At 39.8% G+C, this 24,441-nt stretch overlaps 1 protein-coding gene across 2 annotated transcripts in view; it reads right to left on the reverse strand.

Annotated features, from left to right (window-relative positions):
• ITGA8 (integrin subunit alpha 8) overlaps window positions 1–24,441 on the reverse strand; it is a 196,554-nt gene that overhangs the window by 145,857 nt on the left and 26,256 nt on the right. The window contains exons 3-8 of one of the 2 annotated variants that reach the window (XM_055296659.2): window positions 17,851–17,951; window positions 13,936–14,059; window positions 8,692–8,753; window positions 7,552–7,597; window positions 2,329–2,454; window positions 1,318–1,362 (exon numbers count right to left, since the gene is read on the reverse strand). In XM_055296659.2, coding sequence (XP_055152634.1) covers window positions 1,318–1,362; window positions 2,329–2,454; window positions 7,552–7,597; window positions 8,692–8,753; window positions 13,936–14,059; window positions 17,851–17,951 — 504 coding nt within the window. The remainder of the gene's footprint in view (window positions 1–1,317; window positions 1,363–2,328; window positions 2,455–7,551; window positions 7,598–8,691; window positions 8,754–13,935; window positions 14,060–17,850; window positions 17,952–24,441) is intronic. The other variant, XM_055296660.2, reaches the window with a different exon arrangement.

The following is a 24,441-nucleotide window of genomic DNA, read 5'->3' on the forward strand; positions in this document are numbered from 1 at the left end:
GACGGGGCGGCCGGGCAGAGGCGCTCCTCACTTCCCAGACGGGGCGGCCGGGCAGAGGCGCTCCTCACTTCCCAGACGGGGTGGCCGGGCAGAGGCGCTCCTCACTTCCCAGACGATGGGTGGCCGGGCAGAGGCGCTCCTCACTTCCCAGACGGTGGGTGGCCGGGCAGAGGCGCTCCTCACTTCTTCCCGGACGGGGCGGCCGGGCAGAGGCGCTCCTCACTTCTTCCCGGACGGGGCGCCCGGGCAGAGGCGCTCCTCACTTCTTCCTGGACGGGGCGGCCGGGCAGAGGCGCTCCTCATTTCTTCCCGGACGGGGCGGCCGGGCAGAGGCCCTCCTCACTTCCCAGACGGGGCGGCCGGGCAGAGGCGCTCCTCACTTCTTCCCGGACGGGGGCGGCCGGGCAGAGGCGCTCCTCACTTCTTCCTGGACGGGGCGGCCGGGCAGACGCGCTCCTCACTTCTTCCCGGTCGGGGCGGCCGGGCAGAGGCGCTCCTCACTTCCCAGACGGGGTGGCCGGGCAGAGGCGCTCCTCACTTCCCAGACGATGGGTGGCCGGGCAGAGGCGCTCCTCACTTCCCAGACGATGGGTGGCCGGGCAGAGGCGCTCCTCACTTCCCAGACGGGGCGGCCGGGCAGAGGCGCTCCTCACTTCCCAGACGGTGGGTGGCCGGGCAGAGGCGCTCCCCACCTTCCAGATGGGGCGGCGGCCGGGCAGGGGCTGCAATCCCAGCACCCTGGCAGGCCAAGGCAGGCGGCCGGGGGGTAGAGGCTGCCGTGAGGCCAGACCACGCCACCGCACTCCAGCCCGGGCAACACCGAGCACTGGGTGAGCGAGACTCCGTCTGTAGTCCCAGTACCTCGGGAGGCTGAGGCGGGCAGAGCACTCGGCGTCAGGAGCTGGCGAGCAGCGTGGCCAAGATGGCGAACGCGTGCGTGCAGCGAAAGGAGAAAAGGCAGGCAGCGGTGGCGCGCGCCGGCAGACTCAGGCAGTCCGCGGCGCGGGCAGCAGCAAGCCGAGTAGATTGTAGCCTGGGCCAGAGAGGGAAAGAAGGAAAGAAGGAAGGAAGGAAGGAAGGAAGGAAGGGAGGGAGGGAGGGAGGGAGGAAGGAAGGAAGGAAGGGAAGAAAAGAAAGGAAGGAAGAAAGGAAGAAAGGCCCAAAGTATTTTTTCTATAAAATATTATAGGCACTCTGGGTTCCATTAATATCCCTTTTGTATAGCAAATAAAATCACACTGATAGAAAAAACTTGTTTTGCCATTTTACCATTTCCCTGTGCTTTATAAGTGATTTAAACTCAACAATGTCTCTCACCTTGCTGAGAATCCCCAGTAAACTCCCCAGCAGCAACTGAGTATCCTGTTTTAAAGAAAAAGAAACAAACTAATCACACTTAATGACTTAACCAAATGAGTTGTATCTAGAAAAAGGTGAAAGGGCTACCATGGTACTACTTTATTTAGAAATCTCTACAAATATTATAAAAGTTAAAGATTCTATAAAGGGAAAAATTAATCACACTGAAAGGAACACTTATATACTAAATCCTGGGTGCATAATAGATTATCTACTACTTAAGTAGGAGCATAGCCAAAAAACAAAAAAGAGATATTCTGAGGTCAATTTTAAAAGCATGGAAACTTCATAATCCCCCTTGAGCGTAAATGGTAGCTGTTGCATTTTAAGAGCTGCTGATTGAAAATAATGAGACAGAATACTCTGAAAGATTTCCTCTGGGCTCAGGTTTTGGTATTTCTGGTCACCAGCAAGACCTACTTCCTAATACCTCTCATGATGGGTTTTCCACAATTTAGTTTAGCTCTAAAGTGAGGTGCTGGCTACATTGACAAAACACAGCTACATTTCTTTTTCAAATTCATCAAGCAATCAAAAGACCACTAGGATCCCAAAGATGGGAAACTGTAGTGGTGAAATGACATTGTGTGGTTTGTACATAATACAATTTGAGAATATTCCAGCAACTCAAACTTCTCATGTGCATCTCTGTTAACTACAGAAGTCTGCTATCATGCTGTCCCTGTCACATTGGTAGCAGCCCTGCTAATACATAGTATCTACTACTGGTGAGATAGTTCATGTGCAAAAAACTGCTATGGAGCCAACAAAATAGCTGCTCAAATTATGTATTACACATCATGGCTGGAAAAATAGCAGTATTAAAAAGAAAAATTGAGTCCACTCTAATAAGAGAACATTTGTATAAGATGCCAAATAACATCGGATAAGTCAGGGATAAAACTTGCATCTACATTTACTATGCTTGTCTTTTGAAAAACCACAAATGTCTTGGGCAATGGGTCTTACCAAGGTAACTGTCATCATAGGAAGCTGGAGCCACTTCTGTCTGCTTTTCTCCTGCCAGTTTCCTGAGGATATCCTTGAATGAGTAATTTGCAATGATATCTGCAACACTGGCAGTGATCACTTGCCCTGTGTTTAAATAAATTAATATGTTAACTGGTTAACTGAATGAACACAAGAGGCAGGCCCTCCCTGAGCAGACACACATTCCCTTGAAAGCTATGGTGGAATTGCTTGCTTTTTTGATGATGAATTTTCCTGCCTGCCACTCAAACTCCAAGGCAGAGTTAGTTACAGCTGGGTAGAACTTTCCATTCTGACAGAAGACCTGAGATGAACTACAATATTTTATTGGTTTTCCTGCTGCTTTCAACATACACACTCCACCTCCAAATGATAAAATTATCTAAGAGTGGAGGCCAAATTTGCAGGTAAAATTTATGTGATGTAATTTTTTTTTTTTTTTGGATGGAGTCTCGCACTGTTGCCTGGGCTGGAGTGCAGTGGTGCTATCTCAGCTCGCTGTAACCTCCGCCTCCCGGGTTCAAGCAATTCTCCTGCCTCAGCCTCCCAAGGTTCCTGCCACCACTCCCGGCTAATTTTTTGTATTTGTAGTAGAGACGGGGTTTCATTATGTTGGCAAGGCTGGTCTCAAACTCCTGACTTCGTGATCCTCTTGCCTTGGCCTCCCAAAGTGCTGGGATTACAGGTGTGAGCCACGGCACCCGGCCATGATGTAATTTTTATTCTGGAGTATTCCAGCTGGAAGTAAGCTTTGATATCATTTAGTCAAATATAGCTTCTTCTAGGCAAGGAGACTGAGGCCCAAAGAGCTAGAGTGCATTCTCTAAGGTCCTATGGTTTTGCTAGTACGGTATTAGGCATTACAAGCAACGTTTCCTTTGGCATTCTAATAAAACTTTCTGTGCTCTTGCAAAGTATAGATATTGTATTCAATCTAAATCACGTATCTGATTAATAGATGATAAAATATATCAGCTAAGTTAAATGAAGAAATTGCAAAATCTCTGAGCCATCTGCTTTTCTTGCTAAAATATAGAGAGAGCATAAAATTAGGACACTGGGAATCAGCTAGGTCCAGTGAGATCCAAAATTCAGCAAAAGAGAAATCCGTGGGCACCAACATTCACATGATAAGAACTTTGGTTAATCTCTCTCAAAAGTCACTGTCAGATGTCTTCAAATACGATTGCATTGGGGTAGACAAGTATCTAAAAGACAACCAGCAATTTCCGCTGCAATTTCTATGCATTCCCATGTTTACCATGGACATCTAAGGCAAAAGTGTGATATTATGCTCTTTGGGAGAAAAGTGAAGAAATGCTTTCAAAAGGCTATCATTTAACATTAATTTGAAAGCCAAATTAGTCGTTGGGAATTCACACTTAATTCACACAGTCTTTCTGTTGGAAGTCCACAAAAGAATGAAACTGTCAAACCAGATCATAAATATTGCCAAGTGACTGGGACTGAAATGACTATTCTGATATTAAGACAATGGTGTCGGCCGGGCGCGGTGGCTCACACTTGTAATCCCAGCACTTTGGGAGGCCGAGGCAGGCGGATCACGAGGTCAGGAGATCGAGACCACGGTGAAACCCCGTCTCTACTAAAAATACAAAAAAATTAGCCAGGCGTGGTGGCGGGCGCCTGTAGTCCCAGCTACTTGGAGAGGCTGAGGCAGGAGAATGGCGTGAACACGGGAGGCGGAGCTTGCAGTGAGCCGAGATCGCGCCACTGCACTCCAGCCTGGGCGACAGAGCGAGACTCCGTCTCAAAAAAAAAAAAAAAAAGACAATGGTATTTACACATGAGTTTCTGAACACTGTCTGTAGAATTTGCCAGCTGTCTCTGGGTTACAGCTAAATACCCTCTTTCCTCCATCCCACATACACACTGTCTTTGCTGTGTCCTTTAGCTATGTCTATAAACATTATCATCTTAAACCTGAATAAAATTTTAAATTCTATGTCTCAAACATATGTTTCTATATGCCATTGCTATGGCAGATTTTTAGCAAATCATTTGACTCAGACATTTTTTTCAGTTTAAGGAAAAGAATGGATTATGTGAAATTAACCAAGTAAATTAGAAGAAAACCTTCCATAAATATAATTTTAATTTTGTAGCCATCTGTTGTGTAAAATATATAGTTTTTCAGTTTGCAAAGTAATTTTTAAATACCAAAATGTTAATTATTTGATGTTTATAATTGTATATGCATGAATTGAGCTTAACATTAAGTTTATATACAATTTTATAAATCAGCTGGGCGTGGTGGCTCACGCCTGTAATCCCAGCACTTTGGGAGGCCAAGGCGGGTGGATCACAAGGTCAGGAGTTTGACGACAGCCTGACCAACATGGTGAAACCCTGTCTCTACTAAAAATACAAAAATTAGCCAGGTGTGGTGGCATGCACCTCTAGTCCCAGCTACTCAGGAGGCTGAGGCAGAAGAATCGCTTAAACCTGGGAGGCAGAGGTTGCAGTGAGCCAAGATCACACCATTGCACTCCAAGCTGGGTGACAAAGTGAGACTCGTCTCCAAAAAAAAAAAAAATTATCATAAATCTATCTCTCCTGGATCTTTCTCAATGACTTTTAAACATGATCAAGTTTCTTCCATTAAAAAAATTCCTCCCTCAACTCTTAATCTCAGATTCTACTCTATCCTAAACTTTACAGCCCACATTACAGAATCTTCTCAGTATTCTCTCTCTAGGCCTCCCATCTATACCCATGGCCTGAGTTATCACCAGTATGCAAGCGATGAAAATTTATATTTCACTCTAGATGTCCTCTGGGCTTAAGCCCTAAATACTTAGGTGAAACCCTTTGGATATCTCAAATATTTTCATACCCAACAGAACAAAAAGTTAACTCATCATCTTCCCTCTCCAGCCCACTCCAAACCTGTCCTCTTCCAGTGTTCTGTATCTCAGTGAGCGGCACCCACCTATAGCCATTCAGTAGCAGGCGTCAGAAACACTCCCTTACGACCTTACTTCCCTTACCACCATATATCCAACACATCATTTAGGCTGCTTATTTTGCCTCCAAAGTATTTCTCAAATTTCTCTTCTTTTACAGTCAGTACCATCATGGCTCTAAGAAACAGCCATCTTTACCTGAAACTTACACAACTTGTTTACCTTATAAACTTAAAATTAGTTTATATCCTTGTAACAACCTTGTAACTACTTTGCTGATATTTCACCTTGGCCAACTTTCAATCTATTTTCTGTAACGCAGCCAGGATGATCTTTTCAAAACATAAATTCGATTGTAGCACTCCATGCTTAAACTCATTTCATAGTTTGTCACTACACTCAGGACAAACAACACCTTCTTACTCTAGCTGAAGCCATGTATTTAAACTCTTAAAATCCCCCAGTGGTTTTCCATAGTTCGTAGAATAAAGACAAAGCTGCTTGGCATGGACTGCAAGCCTGCAATGTGAAACCTGACTAAAATTTTAAATTTCTGTGTCTCAGACAAATGCTTCTATATGCCATTGCTATGGCAAATTTTCAGCAAATCATTTGTATCCAACGTTTTTTCAACTAAAAGAATGGATGATGTGAAATTAACATAATTTATGATAAAAATATCATAAAGACTTAGGATAAATTTTTTTACCATAATAATGTTAATTTCACATCATCCATTCTTTTGTGAAATTAGGGGGCCACTCTATACCACCCAAGCTCTTCTTCCCTCACTCTCTTAACTCCGGTCACCTTGACTTCCCTCCGTTCTCTCCTACACTGCCCTCCTGCCTCGCACAGAACATCTGCACGTGGTCCCTCCTCTCTTCACCTAGGTAACACCTGTGTAAGGTCCAGATCTCAGTTCAGGGTTGTTTGCTTTTCCAAGTTAACCTTTGCACTGCTGCTGGCCTATGCAGCACCTTAGCAAGAATTAGAAGACGTCATTTCCTCTTGACAGATGCTGTCTGTACCTGGGTTCATGGCTCTGTAAGCAGAGCACAGGTTGTATTCCAGCTCCCTGTCAGCCAATGGTCAGAGGACAAAACACACCTTATCCACAGCCACCCAGGAGAAGCCTCCTAATTTCTCCCAGCCCCATCACCACATGTCTTTGCTTCGGAGTGTGTATCACAGTTGGGGGTTCTTGGGTACCCCTGTGAGTGTTCGATTAATGCCTGTTGTCATTCTCTAGATATTAACCTCCGTGACAGTAAGAACAATGTCTGTTTTTACTCATTAATGTGTCCTCAGCCTCTACCACGGAGCTTGGCAGAGCCTCAACACATTGTTGATGGAGAAATGAATTGTTAAGTTGCAAGAGTATTTTAAAATATCATTTACATTACAGAGTACAGGCTGGGCAGTGGCTTACACCTGTAATCCCAGCACTTTGGGAGGCCGAGGTGTGTGGATCACCTGAGGTCAAGAGTTTGAGACCAGCCTGGCCAACATGGTGAAACCCTGTCTCTACTGAAAATACAAAAATTAGCTGGGCATGGTGGTGGGCACCTGTATTCCCAGCTACTCAGGAGGCTGAGTCAGGAAAATTTCTTGAACCTGGGAGGTAGAGGTTGCAGTGAGTCGAGATCATGCTATTGCACTCCAGCCTGGGCAACAAGAGCGAAACTCTGTCTCAGAAAAAAACAAAAACAAAACAAATGAGAGTAAAAATCGAAATGATGCTTTTGTTCTCACTCATACATGGAAGCTAAAAAAGTTGATCTCATCGAAGTAGAGAGTGGAAAAGTGGTTACTAGAGGAAAGGATGAATACAGATTCAGGTATAGCCAGAGACGGGTTAATGTACACAAAAGTACAGCCTGGTAGGGGGAATAAGTTCTAACGTTCTATAGCACTATAAGGTGAATATAGTTAACAGGAATTTATTGCGTATTTTCAAATAGGTGGAAGAGATTTAAAATGTTCTCAACACAAATGATCAGTGTTTGAGGTGATGGTTATGCTAATTACCCTGATTTGATCATTGCACATCATATATACGTATGAAAATATCACATGTACCCCATAAATATGTACACTTGTTTTGTCAATTAAAATATTAACAGCAAAAAAAAGATATACTGCTTCATTTGAGAAACTATGAATAAGGATATAAAATTAAGGTAATAGAAAGTGAACATTTAACACTACTTCTGGGTCCATCCTTCTGTTAGTAACAGCAAATGTGCTTTTCTGCTCTGCCAGCAGAACATACCTTGCCAGTAAAAGCTCCCAGGTCCTCCCACAATAAGGTCTCCGTTCTACAAAACAGAAACAGCAACAGCAACCATAATTGGAAAAGAAATACTAAACATTTTTAAAGGGTGATAAATCATTGTTAATAAGCATTGCTCTAACAATTTGTTACACATGAAAAGCAACTTTTAAAAGAGATCCTTCTATCTGAGGCCTGCAGTTCATTTTCTTTCCTCTTTTGTTTTCAATTATTTAGTGTGTTATCATATTAAATAATTTTAATTTGACTCAATTAGGTAAGTTGAACTCTCTCCCTTGAGAGAGATAAACTGTTTTTTGGCACTGCCTCTTACAAGCAAAATATCAGCATGTTTAATGCTGTGCAGTTTTGCAGACATGGTCTTTCGAGCCTTGGTGATAAAAAGAAAATTCTGTTCCAATTTGTTTCAAGGCCATAGTAATGCCTGTTTTTTTCCATATATCCCCAATGCCACCCCCTTCTCAGGAGAAAGAGCGAACACTCCAGACTAGCAAATATAAACATTTTCTCATGAATTGACATCCTCACCTTTCATGCCTCATATCTTTAACTCTCAGTGGAAAATATAAAAACAAAAAAGTAATGATAAAAAGTACCATAAAAGACAGTAGACAGTTTACACGTTGACAAAATTTTTCTATACTATTTTCAAAACCACAGAATCTTTTCCCTCTACATTCTTACTGAACATCTCTTTTTAATTTTGTGAAAGGATATATGAATTTTAATATTAATATTAAATGTAGCTGGTCAATTACAGTTAACAAATTAAACAATGAATAGATTCTTGTGATCTTTTTAAGAAACATTACTGCGTTTTTTAGATTTTCTTTTAAAAAATTATTGCCACAAAGGGTAAGAAGAAAGGCTGTTGCTTTTGTCATGTCTATTTCTCTACTATTTAATAGGCTGCTATGTGCATAAATTATTTACATAAAAATAAAAAGTGAATGGAAAAATTTTTTTAGAAAGCATTTGCCCAAACAGGCTAGGTATGTTCCTCAAGCTTCTTTGGTTCTTTGGTGGTGGTGGTGGTGGTTTTGGGGTGTGGGAGTGAGAGGCAGAGGGTAAAAAAAATTCAGATTAAATATTAGAAACTGTGAAACCAAAGTAATTCACCTTATAAAAATCCAGACTAAATCCTGCTTGGCAGTAACCCTGGCCTTCCGGATCAGCATTGCCTAGAACGATCAAAATACATAAATGTTATAACATTATCATCCCTGAAATATTTTTTAATAACCAATTTGGGATATTATGTTATTTTCTCTAGAACCTTCTAAATTAAAAATGATCAATATGTGTTCTATGTTTATTTTTAAAATGTTGTCCAAGCAATTTATTAAACATATTTCTGTCTATTTTCTTACTCCAAATAGCATTGTGATTCTCTAGTAAGATCAACAGGAATAACATCCCTTTTGGCTACTATGTTGGGTTTTATGACTCATGTTCATTTGAAGAAATAAAATTTCTATCTTTGACTATATTCCAAATTTCCCATGAGGCAATAACATGTCTCTCCTTTGCCCCCTCGTGCTGAATGAAGGCAGATAGTCTGTCATTCCCAACAGGTGACACCTTGAGGAAGAAGGAACAGTGCAAGATGACCTTTGTGGATGCCATCTTCTGGGCCACCAACAAGCGTTTCCATTGTTATGCTCTTTAATAGGAACTTAATTTTAAATTATCCTATTATGGCCGGGCGCGGTGGCTCATGCCTGTAATCCCAGCACTTTGGGAGGCCAAGGTGGTCAGATCATGAGGTCAAGAGATCGAGACCATCCTGGCCAACATGGTGAAACTCCATCTCCACTAAAAATACAAAAATTAGCTGGGCATGGTGGTGCATGCCTGCAGTCCCAGCTACTTGGGAGGCTGAGGCTGGAGAATCGCTTGAACCCGGGAGGCGGAGGTTGCAGTGAGTCGAGATCATGCCACTGCACTCCATCCTGGGTGACAGAGCAAGACTCCATCTCAAATAAACAAAATAATAAAATAAATTATCCTATTATAATAAGCTAGGTAAATTGGGAAATTGCATTTCTGGTCACAGTCTCACTGGACATTGCAATGCTAGTGTTCATAAAAGAGAAAACTCTAGTACTGGCTTATCTTGCTTTCCATCCAATATGATTCACTAACTCATTGTTCAATAGGATCTCACGGTACAGTTGTAAGGTACAGACAGGCCAACACGATGATTCCAAGGCTATTGTTATCAAAAGTCTGTAGGGCATTAGGACCAGGAATTTACTACTTGTAACTTGTACTTTAAAAGAGTTTCTACAACTTCTAACATGCCTAAAATAGCCAAAAATGTAGTCAATTAAGTACAGGGAATCTCAATCCTGCATAGTTAGATTTGGACATGTAAATAATGACTCCTTTTTTTTTATCAAGGATATTCCTCAATGGAAACTGAAATAAGAGGACAGGAAAGGAAATACACGTCATCACAGGAAATACTGATGACTGCGCACGAGCCCGTTCAGAAGCTTTTTGAAATGGACCTGGTCTTTCCAGCTTCCCTCAGAATGTCTTCTGGTTTTTTCTTTCCTTTGGTCATTACTTAGCTAATTTTAGCACTGCCATCATCAATTTTTTCCAGATGCTCCTTTTTTTTTTTTTTTTTTTTTTTGAGACGGAGTCTCGCTCTGTTGCCCAGGCTGGAGTGCACTGGCGCGATCTCGGCTCACTGCAAGCTCCGCCTCCCGGGTTCACGCCATTCTCCTGCCTCAGCCTCCCGAGTCCTTTATTTTTAAAAACACTTTTTGACCTCATGCACTGTATTTTAACAAAATTTGTTCCTTATTTTACAACTATATTTCATGATTTATGGTCACGAATCCTATAAAGTTCCCTAAAAGCTCATCTCTATAATCAGGAATATCTGAGTACCAATTTTCTAGAAGCTCATATGTGTAAATATTTCTGTGCATCCAGAAATATATATGAATGCATGAGATATTTCTCTGAACATATATGTGTTCATATACATGTTCTTATATGTATTTTTCCATGCACAAGCCCTTTAAAAATCTCTTTTAAATTCAACCCTGACTTCTTATTTTTATGATTGTAAATTATTCGAAAGGGAAGAAACATGACCATTCTTTGAAAGTATTGCTTTAAAACAGCAGGCTGAAAAAAATTAAGAGAAAACATTCATTTTTATTTTTTTTACAAAACACACTGAGAAAATAATCAGCTCCAAATGTTTATTGTTAGTGGCAATTGTAATAGAGTGTGAGGTTCTTTCCATTGCAAAGTCTTTTTTTTTTTTTTTACTTGATGAATCATCATTTATGAGAGCTGAAGGAATCTTTCTTCCTGGGACTTCAGAGCCTCTGTGAACTTGATAATTATGTCCTAGAGTGAACTTAGGAATCCAAGGAAGCGTATGGATAATTTGCTACTATTTGTTGACTTCTTATCCAAGAAATGGAAGGGTGTGTGTGAACCATCTCCACCTGAATTATGAATGACCATAAGAGCCATAGGCAGGTCATCAATATGAATGAGCAGGTGATGGCTAACAATATCAGCAGGGCGAGTTTGTGGTGTAAGATTAACATGAGGTGCTTCTTTAAATTCTCTTTTGAAAATAATGTTGCTGATGTTTCCTATTCTGGGATACTGACCATATGCTCATGAACAAGCTGGCTTCATGTTAATGATCTGTGAACTTCTTGGCCATGATGGGAAGTCTGCTTCTTGGATGATATGAGGAGGAAGAAGTACCCATAGGAATAGGGAGACCAGGAGGATGTGAAAACTGTGGCTATGCAGCACAGAGGAAATAATTCACGGCAATTTATTGAGCTATTCCGCAACTCAACATGTGCTCCATTCTGTCTTTGTTGAGCTGTTAGCCTACTGTGTCCATGTAGCCTAAGATGCAAATGTACATTAGTGTACATTTTAAAAAAATGGTTCAAACTCACTCTGAAACTTTTTCCCTAGAAGTCTACATTTCATGCGCTGTATTTTGATCTGAGCCCTCACATCCCACACAGGTGGTCGGGCAAAAAGGCAGAACAAGGAGTGACTAGTTTTATAAATATCATCCTCGATGGCAGTTGGAAGAATAACCTACATTATCAAGGCAAAAGGCATATGAAGGTTGGTCTTGTCTTTAGTTACAGTTATTTGCTGTTTGTTGAACAAGCCAGCTTGTCTATGAGCATATGGTCAATATCACAGAACAGGAACATGGGCAAATCATGAAGTATAGGATATGGACAGGTGTAAATATTGATGAAACAAGTTCAATAATGAATCTTTCCACTACCATTCATTTTCTGATATATTTTGGATTTCCTTTGTTATTGTTTGTGGGATTTTATCTTTAGCATAACAATACTGACCTCTTAATAAACCCAAGAGCACAGCACTTTGAATGGAACGTGACACAAACTATGCCCCATGTTGGTTGTTGCCTGAGTCTGGGAAGTTTCTCTCCTCTCTACTCCAATAATCATTTGCTAGAAGAATCCCTTTCTATGGTCTTGTCTAAAATGCTGCTCCTCCCCTGGCTTCCCCAGCACAGGTCTCTCCCTCCTTTCTTGTCTTGCTGTATTTTTTTGTAGCACTTTTCACTGCCTGACATTGTATCATAAACACATTTATTTACATGTTTGCTGTCTAGAGCCAGTTCCTTGAACAGAGGGCTATTTTCCTCTTGTTCTTTGCTGTATTCCCTAAACATAGAAGAGTTAGTTTACTTCTCAATGTGTGTGTGTTTTTTTAAAGAAATCCCTCATTGAATAAATAATTGAGTCCCATGATCTACAAAGAACCCCTACTTTAAAGCTATTTAAAATAAAATCCTTATTCCATGGACCATCCATTTAGCTGACATTTGTTGTAATCTGAAGAAGTGTCTGATTTACTTCAGTATTTTTAAACAGAAAGCAATTATCTTCTCCTTGTTAAAAATCCTCACTAAAAGCCATCAGAGTTAAAATGTTCAAGCCAGGTGTGGTTGCGCACAGCTGTGATCCCACCACTTTGAAAGGCTGAGGCGGATGGATCGCATGAGCTCAAGAGTTCAAGACCAACCTGGACAACATGGCAAAAACCCTTCTCTACAAAAAATACAAAAATTAGGCATGGTGGCACATGCCTGTGGTCCCAGCTACTTGGCAGGCTGAGGTGGAAGGATTGCTTGAGCCCAGAAAGTCGAGGCTACGTTGAGCCATGATCACACTATTGCACTGCAGCCTGGGTGACAGAGTGAGACCCTGTCTCAAAAAAAAAAAAAAAAAAAAGTTCCACTCCCAGTTCTTTAGGCTTCTAAATCTCAGCAGCCTCTTTGTTAACCCTCTAATATCACTAATCTATTTTTTCTCTTCATTTATTTATGACATTTGATCATTATCTTCCCTACATTAATCCTGAATTTTAAAAACACTCAGGCAAAAGGGGGAAAATTTACGTTTTAGAACTCAAGCTAATTTGGGATTTAGTTTTTTTTTTTTTTAGTCAATATCCTGAAATCAGTCCTAGAATGTTCTTTCTACTACATTTTCCCTCCAATATGGTCTTGTGAATTATCAACAAGAATGAAAATCCATGGGTATCTTATCAACAAATCCTAGTGATCTATCTGGAACACCGAAAACTGGAGGAGTTAATTAAAGGAGTCTGAGTAGATGAATCCACCCATCCATCCATCCATCCATCCATCCATCCATCCATCCATCATGCTGTCCCAAGTCTTGGGTATTCCACAGAGATAAAGTGACTAAAACACAATGCCCCAAAGATGACACTCCCAGGTTTGCTTTAAAGACTGCTTGGCTACAAGATTCCTAGAACTGCCAGATGAGATTTGAACTCTTAAGTATACAGGGTCATTTTGAAAAAAAAGGATTAAACATCTTAAGCAGAAAGGCATATCATGCTGACAATCTGCATACACAGCTGGTAAAGAAGAAACAGCCATTGAGAACACAAGCCAGACAGGAATCTCAAGTTGAACATATGCCCAGGTTCACCCATGCTAGCTAACACCATTTTGGCAATAAACAAGTAAAGTGGGCAGTCAGCATTCTTTAGGACATGGAGCGTGAATTTTGAACAGCAAATGATACCTTATGGCCTAAAGTAAGGAACCAGTCAATTCTGCAAAATAAATCAGAAATGTTCTAAAACACAGAAGATCAGTAGAATTCCACGCTTTTGACTTGCTGTCACATCAAGACACCTGTAAGACTGACAAAAATCTTTACCTACCCCCAAAGCTTTTTCCTTGCATCCCTGTAAGTTATCAATGGTGTTTTGAGCTTACCTGCACTCCTGTCTACAATAGAAAAGCGCTTGAGCTAATGTTAGTTTCAAGGAGTAAAATTTGCTTACTGTTCCGGCAAGGAGAGAACTCGGCATAGGCGCTGAAGTTCTGAATTGCTACATAGCAGGTGCCGACTGGGTCCTTTTCTGGTGTCGGTTTAAGAGTTCTCCAGTGATATAAAGGAGCACAGGCCTAGGAAACATCAAAGACAAAAAAAATGCATTTTTGATGTAGGTTTCTCATACTATAGTTTTATTTGGATGATTGGATGATTGGTATAACAAACTGTTAAATTATTGGGTGAATGAATTGGCTTCTAGCATGCTAATGAGTACCTCGGTCATCAGAGGTAATTAAACTTCCAAAACTAATTTTTAATGTTAACACACTGTAGAATTGGTGAAAATTAAAATACATGCCAAAAAATGAGTTTTCTGACTTTTTTTTTTTTTTTTTTTTTTTTTTGGAGACAAGGTCTTGCTCTGTCACCAGGCTGGGGTGTAGAGGCATGATCACAGCTCACTGTAGCCACAACCTCTGGGCTCAAGTGATCCTCATGCCTGAGCCTCCCAAGTAGCTGGGATCACAGGCACACACCACTGTGCCTGGCTAATTTTTTTGTTTTGTTTTTTTGTAGAGACAGAATCTCACTATGTTGCTCCAACTGGTCTCAATCTCCTGGGCTTAAGTGATCCTCTTGTCTCAGCCTCCCAAAGTGCTGGAATTATAGGGAAGAGCCACAGCACTTAGGCCCCATAGAAATTAAATTTTTTTTTTTTTGCCCTGAAAAGCAAGCAGAAAATAATTCCTAAAAGCGAATAACTCATATTTCTTTTCTTTTTAATTGGACCTACATAAAAGCAAATGACCATGTAAACAGTGAATTAATCAGTGTGATGTCTTATGAGAACAAGTTCCTTTCTGTGTCTAATTATTGCTTTTAAAAGATGACTTTCAAATCAAAGGATGCAAACAAGCTAGTAAACCTCTGTTTTGTGATGCCCTCTAGTTTATCACCGAAACCACATCTTATGACTTTTAAACAATGACTTTCATCTGGACCCACTTCTCTATTTGCACAGTGTTTTTGGCTTCGTTTTTTCACTTCATGGTTTTTATTCATGAACTGAAAGTAGAAGCATCTTATGCCTGTTTTAGCACTTTTATCAGGGATGATCAGAAAGTCAGTAAGAGAGCATGTTAATGAGCTACAAGCATTTCCAAGGCATTAAACACCACAGGTAAAGCAATTCAAGTCTCTGGCCCTCCTTGTTATGGAGAAATCTATTGAGATAAACTCCAAAGGCCTCAGACAATCTTTTTGAGAAAGAAGAGTTATCCAAATTATTTCATAAATGCCCTCTCCATTCTAAGGCGGCAAATAACCAAAGGGTTAGAAACAAAATGGCCTATGCTTATTTCCAGCTAACATATAGAGTGGTAAATTAAATAATGTTGCATGCTGTACAAATATTTGCTCATCCTTTGGAACCTTTTTTGGAATTGATTTAACTGCCCACAGGACTTACATATGAAGGTTTGCATATAAAACTTGATTAATGGATGTATAACATGTTGAATTAAATACATGCCTATCAGATAGAAGTTGGAACATAGTTTTACAATACCAAATGATTATGCATTTGTTGTTATATCTTTTATGATTTATAATTTGTCATATCAGAAACTGATTTGATGCCTCATCCATGCCTTTTCATTTTAGGAATGTTGCTTTAGAGAAAATAAGACATACTTTATGTCATTGCCTATGACCCCTTTTTAGAAATACATTATGGTAAAAAGAGGGAACTGCTTCTGAATTAGTTTGCCTAATATCAGGAATATTATTGGCAAAAATGAATTGAAACAACAGCAAGAAAAACATGAAATGATCTGGCTGCTTTTTTTAGAAGTTTAGATTCTCACGAGAGCACTGTATGAAAATCCTCTTCAAGTAAATGAAATAACATTTTGTTAGGAATGAGAGAGGAAATAAACACGTATAAAACATTAGCATAGTTTGGACTTCTGTTTTTCTTGCCTGAACCTTCTGTAAATATTGTACCTGATTCTCCAAATACTCATCTCTAAAGACAGAATCCTAGAACACAGAGCTGCTAGCCTGCCTTCTAATTTGATGGTATGATATCACACTTAATTCCAGAGAAGTGAAAAAAGATCCCAATTTGAAAGTAATCTATGCTTCCAAATGTGTCCTTGGTAATTTGGCCCAATGTATAACTATTTTTAGTAAAGATAACTCCTAGTCTCAAATAAATTACGCTTCTACAACTTCAGTTGTTTGGTGTTGCCTCTCTATATATTGTAAAGTCTTGGCCAATACTCCAAAACTCTCTAACTCTTCTAGGTTCCCGAAGTTGTCTGGTTCGTAAATTCAGCATAAGGTGCAGATGCAAAAGCACAGGGAAATCTACATCATGAAGCATTCGCTTGTGTAGCTTGATCTTCTCCAACTGGCCTCACCTTCTGTTTCACCAAAAGGCATTTCATGCCATGAAAATGCTTTCCAGTGTTTGCCTGATGTTAGCTCTAAAAAGTTACTCTTTTTCAATCTTCTCAGTTTCACATTGATGTGAAACATACTGATGGGACATATTTAGGCTTTGACCCAAACCTGCTGTGTATACCTGTGGTACCTGGATATACAAAAATGATACTTCTGGAGGTAGGATTTTGCAGTTATAAAATTACATCACATAGGAAAGAATTTAAATGTTCATTCTGCTAAGTTTCAGCACTCAAAAAATTTAGCTTGAAATATACTCTGTATTATCCTATTTCACATCACGTATTTTAGAAAATGCAGGCATGCCAAAAATTAATCATTTTTTATTATGAACATGGTGTATTAGTTTAGTTTCCATTTTTTTGAGGGTTTCTACAATTATTTAATAAATGTGCAACTATTATATGTTACAGATAAAATTTCAAGACACACAAAAAAATCAAAACAGTATCCAAAAGATTTTTAAGGCCCCAAACAGTTATTACAGAGTTAATTTTTCAACAGCAATTCTCATAAGTCATATACCACCTTAAAAAGTTCTTACAAATCCTGGAATGTGAAAATTATATTAATGCAAAGACAACTGTACAAAAACTATATTGTAAATATTGGATTTCTTAACTGGAGAGGGCTATATACACTTTATACATTACCTGTTTTATGTCAAAATCTTTTTGGGGTTAACAGACTAAATAAAATAAGGCATTTCCTTTAGATACTTATTCTTATTAAATCATAATTCAAGTAGCTCTCAACAAATCCTAAAGGTCAAAGTTACTGCTTTATTGTTGTAAGGAAATTAAAGCCAATAGGTTCAAAAATTCCCCAAACTAAAAAAGACTTCCAGATTACTTCAATAGTCATTTGCTTCTTCGTAACTTAGACGTGTATCATTGCTCAGAACAATAAAATAATAGAATTATTAAGTCATAGCACTTTGAAGCTGAAAGATTATCTATTTGAGAATGAGTGTTTTTACTTTAAAAAGTGTTAATGAACTCAGAGAATCATGCAGTTAGCCGTTTAAAAATTATTATGAAAGACAGCTTTTCTTTCGGTGTAAAAAGGATCAATGAAACCACAGCAGATTAACTTAGCATCCTTATGGGAATAGTCCTATTTTTCTGGTCAGATTTTAAGTAGCCCCTGAGTCAGACTTAAGCAATACAATATTTTACCACTTTAAGATTTAGCTTTTACTTTTCTTAGTTGTTTTTGAAATATTTGAAAATATTTAACTACTGTTCTGGAAAACAGGCTTTATTTCCTATAGCTTTAAATACTAAAATACATTCTTTAATTTTAAGCATTTAGTTGCTTTTAAAATGCCAACAGGCTTGTCGTTGAAAGTCTAACATGTTCCTATAGGAAAGAGCTTTCCTAAACATGAGCTTTAAAACATTCTAGTGCACGCCATACTCCAAAGCAGCAGCACAAGCCCACGGCTCACACTCACCACAACTTTTCCTTTGTGAGCTTTCACTGTTGCTCCAAACCACTGATTGGATTTGAACTCGATAGGTTCTTTGGTTCCATTAACTCTGATCTTTCTGTTGTCTGTCAAAGAAGATAGGAATAGTTAATAATTTGTAAAACGTGGCAGCCAATTAAGAGACATAATAAATTTGTACATTAAAAATACTTGAACTAATACCAATCCTTGTCAAACTCCTCCGAAAAAATTGAAGAGAGGCTGGGTATGGTGACTCATGCCTGTAATTCTAGCACTTTGGGAAACCGAAGCGGGAGGATCACTTGAGAACAGAAGTTCAAGATCAGCCTGGGCAACATGGTGAAACACCGTCTCTACCAGAAAATACCAAAAACAAAACAAAACAAAAACAAAACTGGGCATGGTGGCTTGTGCCTGTAGTCCCAGCTACTTGGGAGGCTGAGATGAGAAAATCACTTGAACCCAGGAGATGGAGGTTGCAGTGAACTGAGATTGTGCTGCTACACTCCAGCCTGGGCAACAAAGTAAGACTCTGTCTCAAAAAAATAAAAAATTGAAGAGAAGGAAATAATCCAAGGGCCAGCATTATCCTGATACCAAAGCCAGACAAGGGCATTACAAGAAAAGAAAGTTATAGGCTAATGTCCTCAATAAACATAAATCCAAAAATCTTCAACAAAATACTAGCAACTCAAATCCAACAGCATGTTAAAAGTATCATTGATCATGTTCAAGTGGGATTTATCCCTGGAATGCAAGGATAGTTCAACATAGCAAATCAATACATGTGCTACCCCACATTAATAAGACGAAGGACAAAAACCATATCATCTTAATAGATGCAGAAAAAGCATTTGACAAAATTCAATATACTTTCAACATAAAAACTCTTAAAAAGTTAGATATGAAGGAATGTACCTACATACAGTAAAAGCCATACATCACAAGCCCACAGCTAACATTATACTGGGCAGTGAAAAGTTGAAATCTTTTCCTCTAAGATCAGGAACAAATGCCCACTCTCACCACTTCTATTCAGCATAGAACTTTAAGTCCTAACCAGAGCAGTTGGGCAAGAAAAAGAAATAAAAGACATCCAAATCAGAAAAGAAGTCAAATTGTCTCTGTTTGCAGATGACATAGTCTTATATATAGAACACCCTAAAGATTTCACCAAGAAACTATTTGAAAATGATAAATCCAGTAAAATGGCAGGACACAAAATCAACATACAAAAACCCCATTTACAATAGCATTTAAAAAGTACTTAGGACAGATGGCATCAGCCAGATGGCAGACTAGAGGGGCCTAACACTTGCTCCCTTACAAAAAAAGACCAAAACAATAATAACAAACAACTACATTGCAACCAGACTAACTTAAGGAGATCACTGGAGTACAGCAAGGGAGTGGCAAAAACCCTGTGAGAGCAGAAACTCCGGATGGCCACAGAAAGAGGGGAACGAAACACCTTGACTCTGCCATTTCATCTCCCAAGCCAGGATGAACTCAGAACCTGGAAGGAAAAGATGAGCAGGAGGCCTCCTGAGCCCCATCACTGTCGTGGACACCTGCAGTCTTTGCTTCGGCAGAATTCTGCAGTTCTCACAAGCCCTGAGTCCAGCTGGGGAGCTACCTGCAGTTCACACAGCAGCACAACTCCAGAGACGGAGCTCACTTTGTACCCCACTCCTGTGACTCGAGCTGCTACTGCACTGAGCCATCTGGAAACAGGAGCCACTGCTAGAGTGCATCCTGCTCTGGGGGCCACTAGCCACTGCATCCCTCCATCCTTGAGGCTCTGCCATCATTGCACTACCTTCACACACACACACACACACACACACACACAGCATACACCAATCCCCAGTCAACCTGCTGCAGCTCTCTACGCGCTGGGCCCTTCATCTCCCCATCCCAGTTGCTGCTGTGCCGTGCTGCCAGCTACTCAGAGCGTGGGCCCAGCAGAAAAGCTGAATCCAAACCCACAGAGGAGCTGTACCCCTTCGGCGCCAGAACCAACCTTGTGCTTTGGTCCCAGGGAACTGGTGCTTTGGTGCAGAGGAGCAGCTGTGACTCTGCACTCGAGCCTGTGCTTTGCCCACCCTCTCTGGGAAACATAGCTTTCTCCGAGCTGTACAACCCAACCTTTGGGCCAAATAGCAGCACACCCACCTCCCTTAAGTGCTGGAGCTCAGCCCTCCATAGTATGAGCTGCTGAGGCTCCCCACCTCCCTGGGGAGTGAAGCCAACATTTGCACCCGGCCTCACAGAGCCTGGTCCACTGCTGTGTCCAGCACTCCAGGGTTCAAAGTCAACACTATGTGGTATTTTTTCTCGTATGCCTTGTTGGCTCCAGAACCTGAATTGCAGCTGTGCCCTGCTCTCCAGGGCCTGAGCCTCTGAAATACCTCTTTCTCTGCAGAGCCATGCCAGCGCTGCACCCTGACACCCAGGATCACTGTCACAGCTCCATCCCTGCCTTCTGGGCCTCAGCTGCAGGTGATTGCTGCAGTCACAGCCCTTGGCTTGGTGGGAGAGCTGCATCTACCCACACCCAAAGAGTGAACCTGTGCCCTTGTCACAGGGGCTACAGTAGTTCAACAACAGGACTCCAGTTCCACAGCCACTCTGAGCACCTGTGACCTGAAACATAGCACCCCGTGGCTGCCTGCCGTCCACGTCAGACCCAACACAAAAAGGGATCTCCTTGGCTATGTCTTCTCACTGTGGGAAAAATGAAAACAAAGATTTCTGAAACTCTTGCTATCAAGAAGCCTAACAACCTACTTTGCCACCACCGTGGCCACAAATCCTGCTGTCATCACTGATGTTGATCACAGCTGAAGAAGCTTCAGAGAAACTACACTACTGCACCCACCTAGAACCAGAGCCAATGCACTCTACCCAACCAATCCCCTAAAAAGCTTTTGCACAGCCAAGGAAACTATCAACAAAGTGAAGAGGCAACCTACGAATGGGAGAAAATATTTGCAAACTATACATACATAAGGGGCTAACATCTAAAATACATAAAGAACTCAACAGCAAGAAAACAAATCGCCTGATTAAAAATTAGCCAAAGGGCCTGGATAGATATTTTATGAAAGAAGACATACAAACGGCCAACAGGTATCTGTGAAAAAATGCTTAACATCCCTAATCATCAGGGATATACAAATTAAACCTCTGTAAGACATCACCTGTCCCGTGTTAGCAGGGCTATTATCAATAAGACAAAAGATAGCAAGTGTTGTCAAGGATATGAAGAAAGGGACCCCTAGCATACTCCTGGTGGGAATATAAATTAGTACAGATGTTATGAAAAACAGTAAAGGAAGTTCCTCAAAAAATTAAGCATAGAGCTACCATATGATCCAGCAATCCCACTGCTGGGCATATATCCAAAGGAAAGGAAATCAGCATATTGAAAATATATCTGCACCCCCATGTTCACAGCAGCACTGTTCATAAGAGCCAAGATATGGGATCTTCTTAGGTGTCCTTCAACAGATGAATAAAGAAAATGTGGTGTGTATATGATGGAACACAACTTAGCCTTAAAAGATGAAATCCTCTCATTTGTGACAATGAGGATGAACCTGAGGATATCATGCCAAGGCACAAATAATTTTGTGCCTGAAACAAGCCAGGCACAAAACCACAGATATTGCATGATCTCACTTATATGTGGAATCTAAAAATGTCAGGCTCATAGAAGCAAACAGTAGAATGGTAGTTACCAGAGGCTGGGGAGGGCAGAAGGGATTGGAGAGATGTTTGTCAAAAGGTACAAAGTTTCAGTTGGGATGAGTAAATTATGGAGATTTATTGTACAGAGAGGTGACCAAGAGAATAGATTTTAAACATTCTTAATATACACACACACGTATACACAAAAGGCAACCATGCTAGGTAATGAATACGTTTATTAGCCTGATTTAATTATTTCCCAATGTATAAATAGATCAAAACATTACATCGTACATGATAAATATCTACAGTGTTTTTTGAGACAGGGTCTCACTCTGTTACCCAGGCTAGAATGCAGTGGCACGATCACAGTTCACTGCAGCCTTGACTTCCCTGGGCTCAAGTGATCCTCCCACCTCAGCCTCTCAAGTAGCTGGAAATACAGGTGCATGCTCCCATGCAGGGCTTTTTTTTCTCGGTAGAGGCAGGGTTTTATGTCGCCCAGGCTGGCCTTGAACTCCTGAACTCAAGCGATCTTCCCGCCTTGGCCTCCCAAAGTGCTGGGATTATAGGTGTGAGCCACTGTACTCAGCCTTATACAATTTTTGTCAATTAAAAAAAAAACTTGAGCACCAATTTTCATATGGGGGGATTTCTCTTTGATTAAGTCTAAGTTAGAGCATGACTCCCATTAGATAAACATGACTTGAAAATGTGTATTCAACCATGACATTTCACAACTTAAAAGAAGCATGTTCTTAAGATTTGCATTTCAGAGGTAACTGTCTTGCAAACTTTGTGTAGACTCTGGTATCCTTGAATCTACACTCCAGTTATTGATTTCATATTGAAGACCATATATTTATAACTGCTCTAAATATTTCCAAATCTTTCCCAATAGTGAAACACATGGGATTCTGTCTACTCTGAATAACAGAGGCTTCCCAGCATGTGTTAGCAGGAACAAGCATGAAAGACTCCAAAGTCTTGGTTTTTAACTGAGTAACACATGTCTACACAGTCACAGTAGATAACACCCCAACACAGTTGTACATACACTTTGCACATGTCAGCATGAGTGGGGCCATCTGGGTAGAAACTCAACCCAACTATAACACATTTTAGTTCTTAATGAAAAGCATACATCTTGGCCAGGTGCAGTGGCTCATACCTGTAATCCCAGCACTTTGGGAGACCAAGGCACATGGATCACTTGAGGCCAGGAGTTTGAGACCAGCCTGACCAACATGGTGAAACCCTGTCTCTACTAAAAATACAAACATTAGTTGGGCGTGGTGATGCACATCTGTAGTCTCAGCTACTCAGGAGGTTGAGACATGAGAGTTAGTTGAACCTGGAAGTGGAGGTTGCAGTGACCTGAAATTGTGCCACTGCACTCCAGCCTGGGCAACAAAGTGAGACTCTGTCTCAAAATAAATAAAATAAAATAAAATAAAATAAAATAAAATAAAATAAAATAAGATAAAATAAAGCAAAGCATGCATGTTTTCTTTCACTCTTGATTGCATATTCAACTATTTCACACATGGTTCTAATTGCACAGTTTTAACTAGAGCTTTATCAGTAATAGCTAATGAATTTCAAAAGGTATTTGTACTAAGGGCATCTTATTTGTGTGTTTCCTGTGGTATGCATTTTATTTTTTCTTTCTTGACTTTTTAAAAATACGTTACAAAATAAACTTTTTATTCCTGTTAAGTGAGGCCAAAATAAACATGTAATTAAACTTTCAATTGAGTTTACTTATGATTACAGACTGTTTAAAGAATAAATTATACATACTCAATCTTAGCCTAAAATTTACATTTTGACATGTTAGTAGAAAATCATGAATTTCCCTCTTAAAAATCTTAGGCTTTTGATGTTTCCAGATGTTTTTAAAAAACAAGTTCTGGAAATCCTCACCCAAAGTGCACATGACTAACAAAGAATTACAGCATCTTACAGTTTGTAGCTTAAACTGGAAAATATAGACATTTCTATTTATGTCTAGGCAGCTTGGAAGATGACAGAATTTGAAGCTGAAGATTCTTGCCATCACTGACTAGTTTACCTTGGGCAATTCATTTAATCTTTTGCAGTTTCGATTTCTTCTGTAAAATGAGGCTGAGAATAGCTTCCTCTTCTCCTCCTGCACAGGTGGTTGTAAAGTCACAAATGTTCCATGAGATAAGTGAGCGTGAAAGTTCTTTGTAAATTGGGAAGTCATACAACAGAAATCTTGTAGCAATATAGCCGAAGGTCCATAGGTTTTTTTTTCATTTTTAAATCTCTTAATTAGAGATAGCTTAAGATAGTTTACCACAGTGTAAGTCTGTGTTTTGGTATCACAGCTTGGTATCACCAGCTTAAGGTATCCCCCCTTAAGCTGGGATGTTGATGTTATACTACAGAGATCTTGCAGCAATACAACTACATGAAGGTCAATGGCTTTAATACATACATATTTTTAAAAATCTATATTATATCTATAATATACCTATATATTATATATATAAAATATATCTATATATAATATATATAAAATATATCTATATATAATAGAGATATATGATATATATTTATATTTATAATACATCTATTATACATGAAATATATATAATATATAAAATATATCTAATATAGATTTATGATATATAACATAATATATCTATAAAATATATAAAATATATATATAATATAGTAAATATAATATTTTAGTTATTTATTGATATATTCATATAAAATATTTTAATATATAATATAATTCTCTCTCTCTCTCTGGAACCTAGAAATTCAACCTAAGTCCAAGAATTCAAAAAAACCTCCCAGACACACAGGTATAATATGTTGTTAGTAGTGACTTGTGGCACTCAGGAATGAAATTATGACATGTCACAA

This window comes from Symphalangus syndactylus, chromosome 10 (genome assembly GCF_028878055.3).
Source record: "Symphalangus syndactylus isolate Jambi chromosome 10, NHGRI_mSymSyn1-v2.1_pri, whole genome shotgun sequence".
NCBI classification, from domain to species: Eukaryota; Metazoa; Chordata; class Mammalia; order Primates; family Hylobatidae; genus Symphalangus; species Symphalangus syndactylus.